At 37.2% G+C, this 21823-nt stretch overlaps 1 protein-coding gene across 1 annotated transcript in view; it reads left to right on the top strand.

The window, feature by feature from the left end:
- Positions 1-8143, top strand: part of LOC132921086 (ecdysone-inducible protein E75) — a 38629-nt gene extending 30486 nt beyond the window's left edge. The window contains 6 exon segments of the mRNA XM_060983921.1: positions 2256-2497; positions 3324-3542; positions 3667-3841; positions 3975-4951; positions 4954-5025; positions 5027-8143. Coding sequence (XP_060839904.1) covers positions 2256-2497; positions 3324-3542; positions 3667-3841; positions 3975-4951; positions 4954-5025; positions 5027-5644 — 2303 coding nt within the window. The 3' untranslated portion in view covers positions 5645-8143.
- The last annotated feature ends 13680 nt before the right edge of the window (positions 8144-21823 follow it).

Genomic DNA, 21823 nt, shown 5'->3' with positions numbered 1-21823 from the left:
CCGCGCTATCGGTCGACCTCGGAGCAATAATATTTAGCGAGATAAACTCGTATTATTTTTTTTTTTTTTTGCACGGCGCTCTCGTTCGAGACGACGACACGGCCTTTGTGCGCGACAACTAAATAATAGTAATAATAATAATATTGCAATATCGTCGACCGATCGGGTCCAAACCGCCCGGGTGGTAGCCTCGGGTAATATTATTGCGGTCCCCAAAGGCGCAATAACACGAATACCGTGTTGCTTGTTAATTATCATTAATACATTATTTTTATTATCGTGTACGACACGGTGTCGCGAACCTGCAAATGCGCGTCGTCGACGGACGTTCGTCTGTCCACCGCCGAGAGGTGTCGGTCGCCGTACCGTGACGGCGTACCGGGGGGGGGGCGGGAAGAGTGTCGTCTTTGAGCGTTTCGCGCTCGTTGCCGCACGCGCCGCGTACCCAAGTTCAAGGGTACGCGATCGACCGAAGCGTGTGTTTCACCGCGCGGCGGCGGCGTCGTCGTCGTCGTCGTCGTGGTTTGTTGGGTGAGTGGGTGGGGGGGAGCCGTGCCATCTCGTACCCGCCGCCGCCGCCGACCCTACTCTCTTCTCGAAGAGTGTACAACACTGCCGCCGCCCGGTCCCCACCAAACGGGCGCCGCCGAATCGAACGCGGTGGCGGACGTTGGCGTGTGGCCGTGAAACGGGCTCATTGTGATCGTGAACCGCGTACGCTCGTCCGGTCTCGTCCGGGAAATGTCGTCCGTCGTACGCCGAAACTTGGTCGCGTCGCGCACCGCCGGCAGTGTTGCTACCGCGTGATATCGGTCCGTGCGAATTTTTTTTCGAATTTCGTTTCGGCATTTTTCACTGATCGCCACAATGACAGACAATAGTTACTTACAACCGTCGTCGTCAACGAACTCGGGATAATTGCGATTATTCGTAGTGCCATTTTTTGTTCGTTCGCGCCGTGTTCGAGTACGGTTTACCTATTATATTATATTATACGATAACAAAGTGTGTGTTTTAAAAAAAAAATTTTCGTTTCTGTTTATTATCGTATTTTTTAAAACTATTATACCAAAATGAGTAAAAACGCGTCCATCCTAAAGGACATACTCTGCAACGGAGTCGTACGTTACTCCAATAACGCCCGTACGTATTTATTTAATATCTGGTTTAATTGTTTTTTTTTTTGCGTCGCCGTTGTGTGTAACCTTAATTTACAGCCGTATCGGCATTGACAACACACGCGTTTCGCGGCATTGTACGGGAAAAATGTGCACGCTCTCGTGTGTTTGTTTTTTTTTTGGGGCCACAGCGCGCTTTCGTCGCGAGCGCACCGCCGCAGTACCGCGCGTCGGCGGTTAGGTCCCCTCTCCGGGCGCAACGTTATAGTTGCGCGCGCGTTCGTGCGTGTTGTCGTACGCTTACTTTCTAGTCGACCTCGGTAAAAGTGAAATTGTGTACCAATTTCTCTCTCATTCGCGCCCCCACGAGAACGACGGCGACTGCGACGACCCAAATCGTATCTCGGGAGAGCCGCGTGAAAAAAAAATAATAGAAAAAAACCGACACGAATGCGCTAATATATATTTTATATTATTATTATTGTTTGACTTTCACCGTCGCGATTTTTCTTCTCCTCGTCTTCTTGGTTTTCGTCAACTCGCGCCCACACATAAACACGCGCGCGCGTACATCACGCGGTTTCGTCGGCTGTCCGGATCGATTCGCTCGGTTCGATTCAAGGGCATAACGAGTCAAGGGCAAATATCTACAACCCCGTGGGTGGTACGTTTGAATATGTGCGCGCGCTCGCCCGTGTGTGTGTGCGAGTGTGGTTGATTGCAGCCGCCTCCTCGAAAGGGACAGTGCGCAGGATATTTGCCCGGCACCTGCTGCTACCGCTACCGCCGCCGCCGCCGCCGCCACCGTTGCTCGTTTCGTGTGTGCAGCGCCGACGGCGTCCGTAGAGAACAGTGTAACATCCGCGCGCGTACACGACGGTCGCATCATCATGTTGGCCAAATGCGATTCCACGACAAAACGTACGAACGAGTGACCTGGTTTTTTTTTCTTCCCTCAGCCTACTTTAATTCTTTTCGTTGAAATATTACTTGTTCTCACCGATTAACTGATACATAAAATAAAATTACAAACTAACTAAAAAAAAAAAAAAAAATGAAAATTTATAACTATTTTTGTGCGCTTGGTTTTGATAAATATTTTTTTTTCTAAACGGACCGTGTTTTTCTCTTTTATAGCTGTACGATTCGGCCGTGTACCAAAACGGGAAAAGGCTCGTATAATGGCCGCCATGCAACACAGCAGTAACTCCAAAAGCCAGGAGAAGGCCGCCGTGGCGGAGCTTGAAGACGATCAACGACTCGTTGCCAGCGTAGTCAGGGCGCATCTAGAGACTTGCGATTTCACGTCAGACAAGGTCGCGCCCACGTTGGCCCGAGCCCGCGAACAGCCAAATTACACCTTGTGCCATCCGACACTGGTGAGTTCACTATACAATAATTATCATTATAGTTATTACATACAATAGTAGAACACTAGTACATCTACGTTATTTAAATTAGATTTTATGTGTACGTATTTTGTTACGTTATTCGTACGTGTACCTAATAATATCGTTCGCGTTCAGGAAGAACCTTGGCGACGTGTTTTGTGCATTAATCAACAAGGTCTGCTGGTATGCAAACGTTTGTGTACACAGCTCGGTGTTTACAAAACTATACATTTTTTAATAATTTATTTTACATTGCCGTATCATGTATTGCCATGTTTTGCGTTGAGTGATTTTAGATTCATATATAATTCAGTTCAATTTTTTTTATTTAGCTTAAATTATTTTTTTTGAAATTTTGTCGTTATTTTTAATTCTCTCAGCTACCACCGCGAGTGATAGAGTACAGCGTATTACCAATTTCTCCGCGTTTCGTCCTTGGCCTTGTTGCCACCGAAATTTCCTAAACGACTTTATAATTATTATTATTTTATTAACTGCTGTAGCGCGGGTGACGCACGCCTCTCACGCACGCACTCTCGCCCCTCCACGAAACATTTTCCCGAATGCACCACAGTGACCAGTGGCGATCGCCGCGGTTCAAACGCCGTTGTGTTCCGCTTGAGCGCGATGGTGCAACCCGTTTGAAAACCCGATACTACTCTCTTATTATTATTATCGTTTTGTACATACATATTGTAATTTTTAATAACGTTGTCGGCCTTGACGCGTCGCCGCCACTATCAAGGCCACGATAAATATAATAAATCATTGCACCTTTACTCATCCTACACCGTCTTTTTTTTTCCATGTGCAGGCTTGCCCTTTGAACCCGAGTCCACGACCTGTCACCGGACAACAAGAACTGTTGAACGATTTTTCGAAGCGATTCTCGCCGGCTATACGTGGCGTGGTCGAGTTCGCCAAACGTATACCCGGTTTCGGGCTACTCGCCCAAGACGACCAGGTGACCTTGCTCAAAGCCGGCGTTTTCGAGGTGCTACTAGTTCGCTTGGCCTGCATGTTCGATTCTGAGGTAAGTTTTTTAGTGATTGTGGACCAATCTATACTCATACTTATACCCGTATAATGTATATCTACGTATTACTGTGTTTACGGCATGTATTGACCTCGATTTTTCTTTTTTTTGATCTGCGCAGTGTAATAGCATGGTGACGCTCAACGGTCAAGTGTTGCGCAGAGAGTCGGTTTGCGCATACTCCAACGCTAGATTCCTCACCGATTCCATGTTTGAGTTTGCCGAGAGGTTGAACGCAATGCGACTAAACGATTCGGAAATTGGTCTATTCAACGCCGTCATCGTGATCGCTGCCGGTAAGTGTCGATCTATCCTTATTCTCTCGAACGCGAATAACGAATCGTTTATTAAATTAATTACATATTAAATATTTTTGTGGAGATATTTTTTCTAAAAGATCGTTTTTATTATTGTTTTTTTCAAAAACAGATCGCCCAGGCTTGCGCAATATCGAATTCATCGAACGTATGCACAAACAGTTGAAATGCGCGTTGCAGTCGGTACTTATGCAAAACCACCCGGACCGACCTAGCTTGTGCCAGGAACTGTTGAAGAAAATCCCCGACTTGAGGACGCTCAACACGTTGCACTCAGAAAAACTGTTGGCATTCAAGATGACCGAACAGCAAAACCAACTTGACCAACAGCAGCAACAACACCAGCAGCACCAGGACACCACCACCACGACTTCCATCGCAGCCGCCGCGGTCCAACATCATCAAAACATTCAAAACGTCGGTGGCATGTGGAGCCTAATGATGAACGGCACCGACGACTTCAACCGAAAGAGCCCGGAGGAGGCTGGCTCGTCGTCGTGGTCGGACGAGACCACTTCCGTGGAGGACATGAAGAGTCTGGCCATGTTGGACGAGGTCAAGAGCCCGCTGGGTTCAGTATCCAGCACAGAATCCGTGTGCTCGGACGAATACCACCACGGTCCGAGCAAGCACGCGGCCAGTGCTCCTCTGTTAGCAGCCACGCTAGCCGGGGCTGTGTGCCCAATCAGGCGGCATGCGGCCGCGCCGTCGGACGAGCTACACCACCAAGTGATCGTCCGGCCGATGTCGTGCCGCCGGTATCAGCGGAAACAGGATTCGCCGACTGACTCTGGTATTGAGTCGGGCACGGAGAAGCTGGACAGACCGATGCCGCACAGCGCGCCCACATCGGTGTGCTCTAGCCCGCGGTCCACCGTCGAGGACGCCATCATGTCGGCCGACTCGCACCATCCGGCGGCTATCGAGGACATGCCGGTGCTGAAGCGCGTGCTCCAGGCTCCGCCTCTGTACGACACCAACTCGTTGATGGACGAGGCGTACAAGCCGCACAAAAAGTTCCGAGCCCTACGCAGCGCCAAAGACTCGGCCGAGGCCGAAGCCGTCCGACCGTCGGTGGCGACTACCGTCCACAACAACAGCACCCTCCTCAACCACCTCCAACAAAACCACCACCACAATTCGCCGCAACTGCACCATCACCTCACGTCGTCGTCGTTGTCGAGCACGCACTCGACGCTGGCCAAGTCGCTGCGCGAGACGCCGAAGATGACCGCGGAACAGATCAAACGCACCGAAGACATTCACAACTTTATAATGCGCGAGGACACGGCGTGCAGTGGTTACCAACAACAACTACCGCAACAACACCACCACCACAACAACAACCAACAGCACCACCACCTACACCAACAACAACAAGCACCGACCAGGTGGCAACACACGCCCGTCATAACTTCTGCTTTGGCCCAGAACAGCTGCAGATTATCACCACCGCCGCCCACCAGCAGGTATGCGTCGTCAACGGTGAGCAGTGGCGGCGTTTTGGCGCGCGTCCTGTCGCCATCGTCTTCGTCGTGTGCGTCACCGCCGCCGTCGGCGCTGTCGATGGTCATGCGCCGCACGCCGTCGCCGAACGTTGTCAATCTCCAGGTGGGCATTACCAACGCAGCCGCAGCCGCTGCCGAGGCGGCGGCCGCTCACCAGCAGCCGCTCAACCTGTCCAAAAAGCTGTCCCCGTCGCCGACGCCCGCGTCCGCCGTTGGCAGTGGCACCACCACGCCACCACCTCCTGCTCCCGCTCAGGTGGCCATGGAAGCGTAAGCCACCCAAGCCCCGCCCACCACACTCCCCGTTGCCGTACGTAACCGCATCGACTCGATCTCACGAGAGTCAATCTCTAGACCAAAACACGAAAAATAATCAACAATTGGAAACAAATGGGGTTTCTATACGCAAACCAAAACAGGTGCGGTGATCGTTTTCCTATTTTAATAATTTTTTTTGTTTTAATTTTAATTATTATTATTATTATTTTTTTTTTTGTGGCAATAAATACAACTTTGTGTACATATTACTATAACATATTAGGCCTTACGAGTTTAAGTTTAATTATATAATATCATTATATATATATATATACATATATATATTTCACGCTTTTATTTTTCTTTCTCTCTATACATATATATATATATATATACTATCTTTATTCTATTTAATAATTATTATACAAACGTTTTCCGCGTAACTATTTTTTGAATTTACGAGAGAAATATTAAAACAAAAATGTACAAATTTATAAATCGACCGATTTTTTTTCTGACGACGACAACCCGCATGATATATATATATATCAAATTATAAAATATTTATGTTTATGTAGAAGTATAATTATATATAATACATTTATTATGAAAACATTTATTTTTTTCTTTTTATTTTCAAGTGTGATATACATTTTAAGGATCGCATTTGATTTTATTCTGTACATATTACATTTTACCGTGTAAGTTACAAATATGATTTTTTTTCCATCATAGTTAGCTATGATATTCATCCTGGTATATAGTTATTAACGGTTTAAACCGATTTGACGTTTTCCTTTTTGAACATTACCTATATAATATATATATATGTATATAAATTTATATACTATGTATTGATAATTATATATAATGGTTAAAATAGTGACCTCTTTTTTTTCTTTCTTATTGTTGTAAATACGATTTTAAATTTACGAAGCAAAAACACAGTATAATATATTATAATATATACGTCATTTTGAATGTTTTCGAAATACATTTTTTGAGACTGAGGGAAGTGTCAAGCCATTTTTATTTTATGACTGGCGCGGTTTGGTTTTTTCGTTTCTAAGTATGTAGTCTGCTAAAAATAATATTTCTACAACAATCCCTATATATACTATATATATTTGTGTTTTTATTTGCGATATAAAAATCGAGTTGGCCAGTACAAATTTTCAGACCCGCAATATTGTTTTTTATTTTATTATTATTATTTTTTTTTTTGTATACAAGCCAAAAACTAATTTCCTTTCCGCCACCACCACTACCACCACCGCCAACAACACTTCTACGCGTCTTGCCGAAACAGAATTGTAGACATTTTATTTGTTTCCATCACTACAGCTGAAGTGAGATATTATAAATTTCTACACAGAAAAGAAAAGAGGCGTGTTTGATTGGCATATTATTTCGACTTTCCGTACCAGCTGTATAAAGTTTCACGTGACACTTATGAGTAAAATGAGAAAATAAAATTAAATTAAAAAAACTCCGTTTAAGATTTCTGTACCACGAATATCAACTGAACGTTTGAAGGGCAATGAATGAATGTGTGTGTGAGTGTGTGTTTTATAACACAATGAGACATAAATTATAGTACACGTGTCGTCGAGTGAAAAACATGATTTTTGTATGTTACAAAAATCGCTGCTCATCTTGTGATATACTTATATAATTTACTATCAACGCGTACTGAGAGAAATGAATAAAACATAGAGTAATGGAAATTTTTTTTAATAAAATAGGTCGAGTACCTATATATAATATATTTAAATGTTTGTGTGGTGTGTTGTGCATGTGTGTGTAAATATGCATATATGTATAAGTGTTTAACTTTATACTAGACGGTAATTTTGTGTTTTCCCCACTTTTTTCCTCATCAATTCCGGTAGGCATATCGTATAATTAACTAAGTACAGTTTTTTTCGCGTGCATTGCAACCCTCTGTATAAATTAATATTATACATTTACATGTATACATACATATATATAAATATTGATAATCATACAATCAAAAAATAAACTATATACGAAAAAACCAACATCAATATATTAATATAATATTGATATATTACATATTAAATTAGTATTCTGTTATATATACTATATATAATTATATATTATTATTATTATTAATAATTATTATATTATCAATTATCATCATGTTTAAAGATGTGAAGAAAACAATTATTGTGTTAAAAAAATGTACCAATGTTTATTTTTTAAGTTTAAAATATTTTTTTCTCGTGTGCTTATGACTGTTAGCATTGTGTAATATTTTTTTTGTTTTTTCCTTTTTAAGCTTGGGATTATTAATTGTATTTTTTTTGTTTTTATCCTTTTCCAAGGTCTTTGCGTGTATATGTATAATATATATATGTGTGTATGATTTAATTATTATATGTATATGAGAATTGAAAAAAAAGAGAAAAAATAATAAAAACTGTCTGATTATTGTAATGAAAATAAAATTACTGTCGTTTTTATTTAAAAATATATATTATTTATAAGATAACATGCGGTTCGTACGATAATAATTTACCCATCATACATTTCTCCCCTTCTTCAACAGTCGGTCCTGGATCCGTTATTCTGCGTAGATTAACGCATTTTAGTTAAAACCGAGTTAGGTTGTCGTTGTATGTCGATGACGTACAACTATAGTCACCCGCTACGGTAGTCGAGACGAACGCTCTGTATATGAAACAATAACAGGACGATTTGATCCTGCGGCGGCGAGCAGGATACGGATTTTCAATGCCATAGCGCAGCCGCCGCCGCCGCCGCCGCAGCAGCCGTCTGATGACCTACTTGTCCGGTGCGCTATAAAAACTAGCTCACTTTCCCGTGCACTGAGAAACGCTGTACGATGGCCGTGCCATGACATCGGCAGCTGTTATTATTATTTTTAATATTTATCGTGACGTGCACTCACATCAGACGACAACGTCGGTTATTTTAATGCAAATATTATATTGCTTATACGCGGATTACAACCCATCGACAACTAACACTCCAACGGCAACGGGAGAGGAATGGTCCGCATTATATCAGGACGAAAAAACGACGAAAGTGGCGACTCGACTGCCGAGTGTCGATGAAACGATGTGCGGTAGGTAATAGGTACGTGCCCATGATGCCGAAGCTCGACGTGAGGTGTTAGGTATAAATGCTATAAACAATATTATATTATTTACATAAACCGATTAACCTATACGTATAATATTATATTACCTAATAGCTGCAGGTAGTGTAATATAAGTATAAATTAGTATTGTTTGCAGAAATGGCAGAATGGTCGTCGCACACGGGTGCGGTACATGGTCGTCGACATTGACCTTGAGACGAGATTTTAACAATATACTATCGATAGCACATACGTTTATGCGATTTATCAATAATACATAATATACCATACACAACGATGATATTGTGCGCTGCGCGGCGACCAATATAGACCGTCGTGTGTGTACGTGTGATAAGATGATAAATACCACCTCTGCCGCGCGGCGAGAAAAGTGAACGTTTTGAACTCGTTTGCGATGGTATGCGTATATAATAATAATAATAATATACGTATGGCGTACGCGCGATTACATAAATGAAAACTGTTTGCGCGAGGTCAAAACCGCGCGACGGACGGATTATTTCACTGTCGGATTACTCGGATTATATTGATTGTCACTACAATAATATTGCTAAAATGATTATGTTTTATATAATATCAATGCGATAAGTCCACAATTGAATATTAAGATCTGAACCGCCCTCCTGAATCAATGTATACATCATTTATATATGTATATATATTTGGTACTCCTTATCAATGAGCTATTAAACCAAGTAACAACATATTATTATTATTATTATTATATTTCGTCATTTCGTGTATAAAACTATATTATATGAATACGCGAAGTTGCCGGGGTAAAAAAACCTTTTACAACTATTTTAATCCGGTCACGACACGCGTTAGCAGTGATAATAAGGATAGACTCGGAATTCGGGATGGTGAGCTAGATGTTGTCAGTGGTCAGTCACGTGGCACAGGGTGATCTGCCGCGATTCACCGTTTACCGGTGTTGTTTAAATAATGTAAAAACGGGAAAACGTGTAGAAGGGGGTGACACCCCGGACATAATATTCGTAAACGGAAAGTCATATCCGGTAGCAATTCAAAATAAACGGTCGTCAGGAGCCCGACTACAGCGGCTCGACGGTTGCCGACTTGTCCCGTGACTTAGCTGATGTATGTCATGCTTAATTCACGGGTCGTATACGGTTATTTTTCTGTGTGTATAAACATCGTTATTAAAAATTATAATGTAGCGAAGTCGTATAGATTATATATTGTATTACAACTGCAGGTGTTCGCTCTATAGTATTTTGCAGAGGTAATTGAGGTGTTACACCTCAGGTGTATATATACACTAAATGTACGTTAAATACCAACTTATAAGTTTTTATCATCTCGTGATATCGCCGAGTTCAAGATAATATAGGTTGCTATTATAACAATAACTATAATATTGGATACATGATGAGCATATTTTTCATTTATAGGGGTAACTTTATAATTTTATGTGTACCCACTACCTATCCTATACCGATATAATATATATATACATTGTAGATTAGTACACACGACGAGATAATGTAGCAGCTTGTTAATGTTTCAATGGAAAATCGTGAAACGGTTTTTATAAAGCATTACTTGGTGTATAATGGTGTATAAGCTTATTTATGTATGTGTGCAGACTTTTTTTAATACCATATTATATTATAGTATGCTACTGTCACAGTGGTTTTTTGTTTTTGAAACAGAAACGCAGGGGGGCTAGAGTTTAACTCGCACTACTGAGTATATATGTCAAGTATAATAGAATAATATACTTGGATATTAGCAGACTGGTGGTTGTATATTGAATAACGCAGACAACGATTAGGGATGTCGCGTGTGTATCTTCGAATACATTATATTATGCCTATATATTTCGGTGCCACTGAAGTAGCGTGCTTATAACAGAAATATCAAACAAGTATATGAAAAAAAAACCAAAAGGACAATATAAAAATATACAATTTTAGTATAATCATTCAATACATGTCTAGAATCAGTAAAAAGTTATTAATGTTAATCTGTGATGTTATGTTATAACGAAATATTAACTATGAAATTCAAATTTTTCCTTCTCAGAATATACGGGCAATATTAAGATACCTTTTCTTGCAGTTTATCTTCATTCTTCGTGTACATATTTCAGATACTATTTTCCGGAATGTTTTAAATTACACATATTATACTATTACATCAGGTAGAGTATAACATCTTCTCCGCATCTTTATTAGAATTTGTAATTTTCATATTTTACAATGTTATATTATGTAAAATATAAACAGCTTAGTAAGTAAGGTTGCACAATACAGCACAATGTTTCATATATTCCTGTTTAAACTTGGGTAGTATACTAGTATAATATAATTATAAAGCATAATATTATTAATTATAATAATATACAAATAATTATATATCTATCGTCATACCCAATAAAGTCAAAGGTTAAATTAATAATATTAAACTATCAAAATATGTGTTTTAGCCAGTTTTGTGGTCTTGTGGATCGTATATTCAACGTCTGAAAATAGGTAGGTCGTAACTATATTTTATACCCATACAGATGTGCAAATAACTCCTGACGACGGACACAGGTGCAGTTTAAAACGTATTCGCGATAAATATAATATTATATACAGAAGTTATATTCTGACTATATCATTATAATATATACAATATACTGCCCTCCCTCTGGCAGCTCATAACCGTCATAATATAAAGGATGCTTTTTTTATCGAACAACTCGTTATTTAAAAATCTATTGATGTTTCTTAAAATATTTTTTACATTATTTCCAATCGAAATACTTAAAACACATAAAAAAAACGTATATTCTATAATATTTTTAACAATTGTTATCTTTATAATTTTTTTTCTTTTTTGAATGACAACATACAATTTCGTATTCCGGACCAAGATATTTTTTTGAATATTTCGATGTATAAAAATCAAAATTCGAATGAGTAGTTTATGAGTTATAAGTGTTTAAAGCTTAGACGAGCGGAGTATAGAGTGCTACAAGGATATTCCGCAAAATGTTGGTCTATTACACCGCTTACCGATATAGAAATATAGTTATCGTCCAACTAAGACTTCTGTGCACGCATAATAATATACGAGCGCGTGCCTGCTATATAACGCACGTGTACGCGATGGTATAACCGTAATATAATAGCTACAGACAGCTGTACACATAAATTATTATAATGTTATTAAATAAATATGAAAGTCGGCTGGCTTGGAGACAATGGGAGTGTGCTGTGAGAAGACCACGCTTGAGTTCTTGTTTTATTAAATATATTGGCAGGGAGACTGCAGCTGCGCACGCTCGTTCTGGAACCTTCGCAAAACATCGGTTCGGGTTGTAGGAAAACAAAAATTTTGGTTTCGGTTAGGATTCCGGTTTGTAAGACTTTCATTAGGTATCTACCGGAACAAGTTTTCGCCAGTTCTAAAAACTTTTGGGAACTTTTGATCCTCAAAATACTAACTGGATCTTATTTTCGCCAGCAGTAAACCGCTCTAAAACTTTACAAATTTTTTTTCGTGGTTAAAAGAATCTTTAAAACTTGAAAAAATACTTCATTCTAAATCAATGTACATTCATAGACGTTCTGCTCAAAATCTAAACCTACGTCGTTTGTTATCGATACATCCCACGTTGTCCTACTTCATTCCTTCGTTCTAACCAGCCGTTGCTAAGACTGTAAGGTATATGTACATAATAATATACAAATACTAGAACGTATATTTGTTGAAGTGCATACGTCGCATCTAATTTAAAAAGTTAACAAAAATAGAAGCAATTAAATAAATAATTGAATAACACTGAATAAGTAAAAAAGTAGCTAAACATTTCAATTGTTATTTATCTTCTACATATAGTCGTCGTACGTTGTATTTTTTTCCAAAAGTTCTTAATATAGATTTTTTATTATTCTAAGAAGCTACTGATATGTATATAACAATATTGTAATGTGGGCACTGTTATCTTGTCAACCCAACTTTTTAAAGTTTTAAAATCGATTATTTATTTTACAGCGTCCTTTCGCTCGTCCGAAATTTTCCTTTTCAATCTTTACATAGCTCTTTTTTTTAACGTAAAGTTTATTAAGTATAATGAATACCCAGAATACTTAAAACAATAAATTTTTTATAATATATTATGATACGTGATACATTTTAAAATTATTCGATTCGAAGGCAAAATTAATTGTTATGTCCCGCGGCGTTAGATTGCATACACACACACGCACACACACACTATACACATATGCATTATACACAGTCAATTTATATACCTAATAATTTTTTAGTTGACATTATATTATGACTGCAGCCTATGTAATATATGTATTAAATATATTAAAATAGTATAAATTATGAGTATAATATATGGCCCTAGACTTAAATTCGGTATCAGTCTACTCTACAGTCATCACCAATCTCAATGTCAGCACGGGACTGCAACAAATATATATTTTACACCTATATTATTATACACCCATAAAATGCTTAACGGTATATTATTATAATACATTTTAAAATATCAATTAATTAAATAAATACGTGGAAGGGGGGCATATGTCCTTGGGAAAACGGCACCTGCTGCAGCTCGAGTGTTAGTTATAATATTATACATATGTCACATTATATTGCTTTTACGGCTTTACCATATATGTACTAATATGTTGATATATAACTATATTTGTACGTTTTATCACGTACCTATTTTATAAACCGATATTTTAAGCTTATTACAATTATTATATTATTTTGCTTCTCGACTTTACAAGAAACAGTTTTGCACAAACAATGATAATCATAAGCGCTTTAACAATGATTAATAATATTACACATAACATCACAGTTTAAGAATTCGATTAATTTTTATCTAATCTGTATTGTCTATAGATTAAATATATTATATAATTAAATATATTACTTATCGTATGTTTACCGCACTTTGCTCGTTTATATATAGTCAATAGTCATATCCGATATTAATTGACGACCCTGAAACTGTTGCAAAGCTGTAATTATTAAGACTCGTGTGACCTTTTTTCGCATATATATCCACTAACCACATTTTCAATTAATATTGAAGAATATTCAAAATTGCACAAAAAAAAAGGTTTTTGTTAAATTTAGCAACACGCATGTCTGTTTAATAAGAAAGAAAAATTTTAAATAGAAAATAATTTCAAAGGGCATATTTATTAGTGGTATGAACATGATGGCCGTAAAATGGTCCAAGTCAACTGACATTATGATGTCCTCAACAGTAATTGTACACGTTATATAATTAGATGTACCTACATCTTTGATGCATTTGATCTGGTTTACATTCATGCGACTTGTCAGTGTCGAGTGCGCGTTCAATAATCGAAGTAAGTATCATTTGTATAATTTGTGCTGTGATCACGAAGGGATCTTTAGTAAAGTGGTTTGAAGCTATTAATAAACATTTTAAAATTTCAAATGAAATATATTCGTTAGTAATTTACTATTGACGCATTTTGTACCTTTTATCGAACATTAGTAGGTGCTCTAGTGTCTTCGGAGCTATTCTCAAATTTAATTAGATAGTTTTAAAGGGGCGTCACCGTTTTCGGCCAAAATGTACCCTTCCCTTTTCGGCCAGTGTCACTTTTTGGCCAACACTTACAGTTCCCTTTTCGGCCAGCACAGTTTTCTTTTAACAACTTATGAGTTATGATTATATCAAAAAATGTGATTTTTTTTAAAATTTTTATCTACCTAATACTTTATGAAAACATGATAAAATAACAAAATGTTACAATAAAATGTTATAATATAATACATTATTCGAATAAAAATTAATAAAGTATTAATTATAATTCTTTATTAATTGATATAACTATTAACTATATAGGTATTAACCTAAAATCAACGAAATGAAGCTTACATTGAAGACTATAAAAATAATAAAATATGTCGTTACAAAATTGTCAAACAAATATCATATAATTATAAAAAATAAAACTTCTGAATGCATATTTTATTATTATTATATTTGTATTCGACTAATGTATTATATTATAACATTTTATTGTATTGCCAATTATTTTATTTTATTATTATAATTATTTTTATATAGGTATTATAATACTATATTAATTTTTATTCGAATAATGTATTATATTATAACATTTTGTTATTTTATATTATTTTATTTTATTATTTTTTCATAAAGTATTAGGTAGGTAATAATTTTTTTTTAAAAACATCATAGTTTTGGATACAATTATAACTCATAAGTTGTTAAAACTGTACTGGCCGAAAAGGAACAGTGGCCGAAAAGTAAACTGTAAGTTTTGGCTGAAAAGTGACACTGGCCGAAAAGGGAAGGGTACATTTTGGCCGAATAGGGGGCCGCCCGTTTTAAAGACACACCGACTGGGTGGGTGGGGGAGGGGTATAACGTATTTTTGACCCAAAACCAGTCCCATCGATTTTGACTATATCAGTGCTTATTTGTGCTCTTTGTCTCATTGTTATTGATATACTCATTGCATGGCATGAAATTCCAATTATACGACGATTCTTATACGTTTATCAATGATTCAACGAAATTCTCGCCAGTTTTCGATTTTCTGAGCATTACTTGCTAACGGCGAGTTATAAGGTACTCGTATATAATATGTAGTCACGTGGCACATCACACCGGAAAGCACTACTATGATTTTGGTGTCTGTTGTTGTCATTTTCATAAAATAATATGTTGGGAGTTGAGCGTGAGGCTAACCGAGCCATTCTGTCATTCTGACAAATGCCGTGGGCAAGTACAAATCTCGGATCGTTTAAACTGTTTAAAGTTACGAAACCAGGACTGAAATCCGCTTCCTTTCAATGTATTTTATTTCACATTTGTGGTTAGTTTAGTTACTTTATAACTTATATTATAGGTTATTATTATAAGGTTTAAAGTAATAACTTATCATAAGTCCAATTAAAAAAAAACTGAAGGCTTCACCAACCCCAGCTTTTTTTTAAATTTAAATTGCGTTTCTGGACTTTCGTGGGTCTATGAAAATTGTTTTTAATATTGTATATTATTATGTAATATGAATTTATGTAGGAATATGTTTATAATGTTAATCTTATAATTTAACAAATAATAAAATACGCCTTTGTTATATTTCACCGTGTCTCAGCGTCTGCTTGCAGTCTATATGTCTGCAGGTTGCTGTTGGGTCAAACTGAAATACGCCCGAGTCGTTTATACACATATAATATAAACCTATGTTTGCAATGTACGTATTTTATATAAGCGCAGAAAAAATACACGTGCATGTGTCAAATAGGCAGAAAAGTCAGAACACGTGCAGTACCTAGCGTAAGTGTCAAAACACCAATTCAACAGGATGTTATAAAGAAGAAAAAATAAGTATAACGGTATATTGTTTATTACGTGCGGCCTATCTATATCATATTAATTTTTTTTTAAGCGAATTTGCTTTTTTGAAAATTCAGTGGGTGGAAAATAAAAATCTTACTAGTGAAACCTAACACCTATGTGTCTATATTACATTACCTGTGCAATATAACAATATTATATATGCTTTATGTATGAATACTCGTTTCTCGACGTCTATGTATATATTATATGCTTATCGCACTTACAGGTGGCCGTATAGAGGAAGTTGAAAACAAAAAAGTCTCTATCCGATCACCGTGTCATATTATAATATATATAATACGTATATTTGTATGTGTGTGTGTGTGTGTGTGACTGGTCATCGAGTAGTTTACAGCTGCACATCGTATATGTATAGGTTGGAGGTCACTAGGTAGCCGGACAAACGACCGACATCAGTGCACGTGCGAAAGTGTACTTACTATAAATTAATATTATGTTATAATATGTATAATATTGTGATGTACATTATACACTAATACGTCATGTTCTATAGCACCTCCACCACGCGAGGTAATAGCGCATGTGCGAGTGCCGAATGTCGTGTTGGATGAGAAGAGAGTGGAAAGGGCCGTGGCCTTGATCTTGAATTAACCTTAACATTCGCGCAATATTCGTACATGCGAATTACGTACACGATGCGCGCGCAAACGGTCTTTTTCGTCATTAATATTTCGTTTATAATTTTTACGTTCCGTTTATACTTTTTTTATTTCATGGCCATCGTCGTCGATTTATTTTATTTACTTATTTGTTTAGATAGGTTACAGCGATATGTTTTTATTCGCCCCGAAGGTCTCAGGCTGCATCGGCGCTTAGAGGGACGCTCGCCGACCGGAAAACAATTAATTTAAAATCGCGCGCCAAGTAAAAAATAAACAATAGATATATACTTAATAAACGTTGTGCAAAACTGCAGACCAAGCGGTAATAGACAGAAACCGAGAATTTTTAAACGCGAAATTAGCACAATCCCGTTTGCAATTCTTTGCATTATGCGCGTGTACCAGTGTACCACTGCACTATTGTATACCATACGTCATATTATACCATATTAATCTATACGATAATTGATAAGGACGTAAAGCTGGAGTTAATTTGTTAGGTATTGCAGTTCTCGCGTCCTTATTTTACGGCTGACAGAGAGATAACCACGTGCGACATTGACACGTGAACTCAGTTACGTCAGATGTCGTCGATATTGCATGTATTCAATATGCAAATATAGTGATTTGTATTGTGTGCATATAAATTATAAATACTAAAACGACCAACGAGTTATTTGTCTTTTGAATAGTTGTTATACGTACTATTATATCAAACGATTATATTTGAATTTCACATTATGTACGTCTGCAGTAGCTAGTATATACCTATATATTATATAGGATCGACTGTGTCGGTATGTGTTTGTTATAATATAGGAAATGAGTCTTCGGCGATATAGAAACGAACCAAGAAAAAATGTGCCCCGTGTGCGTACTAGCACGCTGCGATTTATCTTATACAAAATATTATATATTATTTAACACGAGGGCGCGTGGCGATGTAATTATTATCTATAAAAGTGTGTACGATACGCGTGTATGTGGGTGTGACGGGTGTTTGCAAACAGGGCGTACGTGTCGATACATCATATATGTATTGACGGCGCGTGTCGATGGCGCGTTTTTTTCAAAATTGTATTTTCGCCGATGTTTTTTTTTTTTTAGGTGGTGGCGGTTATGGCGGTGGTGGTGGCCCTACAATAGGTACACGTCATAATACATTACATTATATATGTATATTTATTTAAATCATTACAACTAGAATTTAGGGCGTACAATATTATTATGTATTTGATCAATTACTCAATTGCAGGAATGAGATATACCTACCGTGCGGCTGGCACACGGTAATTGCGGCGAAGGAAAATTTGCCATAAGAACATTTCCTTATCACACCCACGACTATTGTGCATTATGTATTTGTGTTCGCGTGTATAGTATTATATAATTATAGGTGTGCAATGTGCATGCAATTATATAGGTTTTTCATGTGGTGACTGATTGATAGCGGACGGACCCGGCGGGCGACTGTCATATGCGCGTGCGTTTTTATATTTCGCACAGATATCGGAATCGTCGGGGTTTTTTTTCTTATCCCCACGCGAAATCGTTATTGTATTTATATATTTTAATTTATACAGCAAATTTTTCTACTGCACACGTGCACAAGTATAATATAAACATTATAAACATCGCATTTATTATACTTTGCGTAGGTATTATACCGTGTGGTAGCATGGTCAATATAATACGGTATAGGTATATATGGCCGGCGCCCCGTCAATCGGTCATCATCTGAAGGTCCCTCCCTCGACTGCCACTGATATATTTTAATAATAATATCACAAACGTTATTTCAAGGTCTCTAATTATATTTATACGCGTATCATGTATATATGTGTGTTTATGCACGGTGACACAATAATATTTATAATTCAAGTTCGCGAGGTCCGTTTTTTTTTTAAGATAAAAAAAACAACTTTGGCTAATATATACATAGAGCTGTCCGCAATTGCACTGCGCGAGTGCTTGCACCGGAAGGTCAAACTCTCGTTTTCATCCTAAGCCTTCGGCCCAGGCGTACATCTATTATAAACGTGGACAAATATTATAAACCCTCCACCGCCATCAATCTTAGGTATTGTATATATAGTATAACGTGTCATAATAAATCATCTTCGTATTTATTATGATAATTAATTTTAATATATTTTAATTGGATACAAACATAATGCTGTAACGCGACACTTCTTATGTTTCTAAAAATATAATATTATTAAAACACGTTTAGTCCATTGTCGCTCAGTGTATAATATTGTATAAGCCAAGTATTATACTATGCTGCAGAACTAAAAATGCATCCGGTCGACTCGATAATAGCAATAATAATATAATTTCGTGTTATTACGTACGGGGTCGTCGTCGCCACTGCCGAGTGCCTGCATGTCAAAAATAATTTTTCTCATGTGCGAAATGTGCATGCAAGGTCGTTCGCGTTTAAAATAATAATCGTCGTAATAATATTGTCCTATACACATGATGTATATATAAGTGTTTTAAAGCTCGTGCGCACACGACGGCCCCACGCAAGTGCGTTGAACATATACATCATATTATTTATGCAAAATAATATTAAATTTGTTATTTTTTTGGCGTTTTGCACACACGTCGTAAGCGCCTACTCGGCTGTCTATTCACATCACCGCTTTGTCGACTTTTCGGCCGACCAACAGACACTTTGATATTGCGCTATCAAAATATGTGTTTTACTATCTCGTCCGTATCTCGTAGTCCGTATCTACGAAAATATTAATAATATATTGTAAATGATATCATTGTTGAGTTTTATTATGTGTATGGCTGCTGCAGCGTTTCTCGTCACGTTTTTTTACGATGGCGCCAACCTTGAACTTGCGATGAATTTTTTATTCGCGTGCCACAGCTCAAGACCCCAGCCTAGCTAAATATATACCGTCGTATTTGTCTTACACATACACACACGATTACTTATACACATATACTTTTGTATAGGTACATATAATTATAGTTGTTAGTATTTATATTATATACGCCGTTCGTATCTTCAAACGGAACTCGAAGGAACTATCAGATCCGGCGTTTCGTCATGATGTGTAACTATGATTTGGGATTTCGGACTCGTCTCTGCGTTTACAAATATACACTTGTAATTTTTATTTACCACGTCGTCTATGGGTGTTCAATTACGTACATGTTCCCTACGTAATAACCTAACTTACGAACGAATTGTTTTCATTATAATACAGTGAAACTTACAATTAACGGTTACCGAAGGGACCATAAATAATGACCGCTATTTAGAGGTGGCCGTTCTATAGAGGTGACAATACATGATATAACACTTGATGGGACCAAAAAACCTAATCGTTACATATAGGTGACCGTTAACGGAAGTTTTACTGTATATATAAATACGTCCGCTATGACATGTGTCGATTACAGACAAATTTGAGCTTATGTATGTTTGATGTATATAAGTGCACTATTTATATAAAAAATAAATGTCTGCGTTGTAAATAATTATTGATCAGCTATAAAATTATTTTTTCTGTAAAAAAAAAAACAGTAGTTTTATTAATATATTTTAGTTCATTTTCGGCGTTATGAACTCTAAACTGCAAAAACAACATTAATTTACATGCTATAATAAAAGTTTTATAAAAGTATATAAAAAATATGTATTTTAAATGTATAGGTACCTAGATATCTAGATGTATATTAAACAGTTTGACTGTCTAAAACACTGCAGTACAATTTAGAATTTTCCAACGGGTGAATATAAGATTACGATGTCTAGCGCTTACTATATAGCTGTCTTATAATATTATGGGTTAATGTGTTATGTACAACAATAATACATATTTTAAGAACTATGGCGATAATAGTGATAATAACGATATTGTGCGATGTCATACGAAATATGATGTTCAATAAAGCAATAAATTATTTGATTATTTCGTCCTGTGTAACTGGTAAACGATATTCTCAGTTCCCACAGTGTGCAAATATTGTTTTTATGTCACAATACGAGTTAATCGAAAGAATTATTATTGCAACGTTAACTATTTACGTCTATCATATAATATGTTTTTATTATAATATGTTCGCACCTATACTGTCTACATCAAAACAATATGATAACTACCACATTAGAGAGATAACACAAGATTTATTTTCTAATTACAATAGTAATAACTTACAACTTATAATAGGCCATAACAGTGCGTAACTTATTTACCTATACGTCAGCCGCTGGGTTCGGAAACCAATGGATCATCAGATATTTCAGAAATATAAAATATCATACCTGTTCGTCCCCGAACAGACGCAGAGAGAGGACCTAACGATGATGATATTAAATATCATAATAAATAATAAATGTTATTATCTTCAGGGGGAGAATAAGAGCTTATACAATATTGGCACGCGCGTGGCCTGGCTCGCCACTTAGCTGAAGTGGCATCGTTTCCGAAGATTGCTAAAAATAATGATAACGTAAAACGAATCGAACTCAACGGCCACTGTTATTTGGTCGCAACAGATGCGGCCGTACTTGCAAGCCTCGAGGTCGTCTGTTTCGTAAACGCAATGAAATATTGTGTTGTTGTATATTTATCGACGTAGTGAAAATGAGCGAAAAATGGTTATAAACACTTCCAATTTCGCAAATGGTTTTGAACAGAATCCAAAAGTGAAGATAAAAAAATGAGTGGGCGGGGTAAAGAGCTACCTACACTTGCGGTGAAAAACGATCGGTGGGAAATTGTGGGACCTCTGGGGATCGAAGTGAAATTTATAAATAGGTGTTGTGTGAAGCGAATACACTACTGTTTTATCGTATTTATTATATTATTATTATGATTATTATAATATCATGTGTAAATATCATACACGTCATCCGCGATTGCGGCTAAGAGTTCTATGAAAACGAATACATCCGCTGTAAATTACATAATATAATATCACGTAATCTGCCGTCACGCGGTTATCGCGATGCACACACTTGTGTGAGGTCGGGTTTATCTTTAAACACCAAACTTGCGAAGGGCAAAA

Source organism: Rhopalosiphum padi, chromosome 2, assembly GCF_020882245.1.
Source record: "Rhopalosiphum padi isolate XX-2018 chromosome 2, ASM2088224v1, whole genome shotgun sequence".
Taxonomy (NCBI): Eukaryota; Metazoa; Arthropoda; class Insecta; order Hemiptera; family Aphididae; genus Rhopalosiphum; species Rhopalosiphum padi.
The sequence above is the reverse complement of the archived record's forward strand: the minus strand, read 5'-3'. Positions and strand labels throughout refer to the sequence as shown.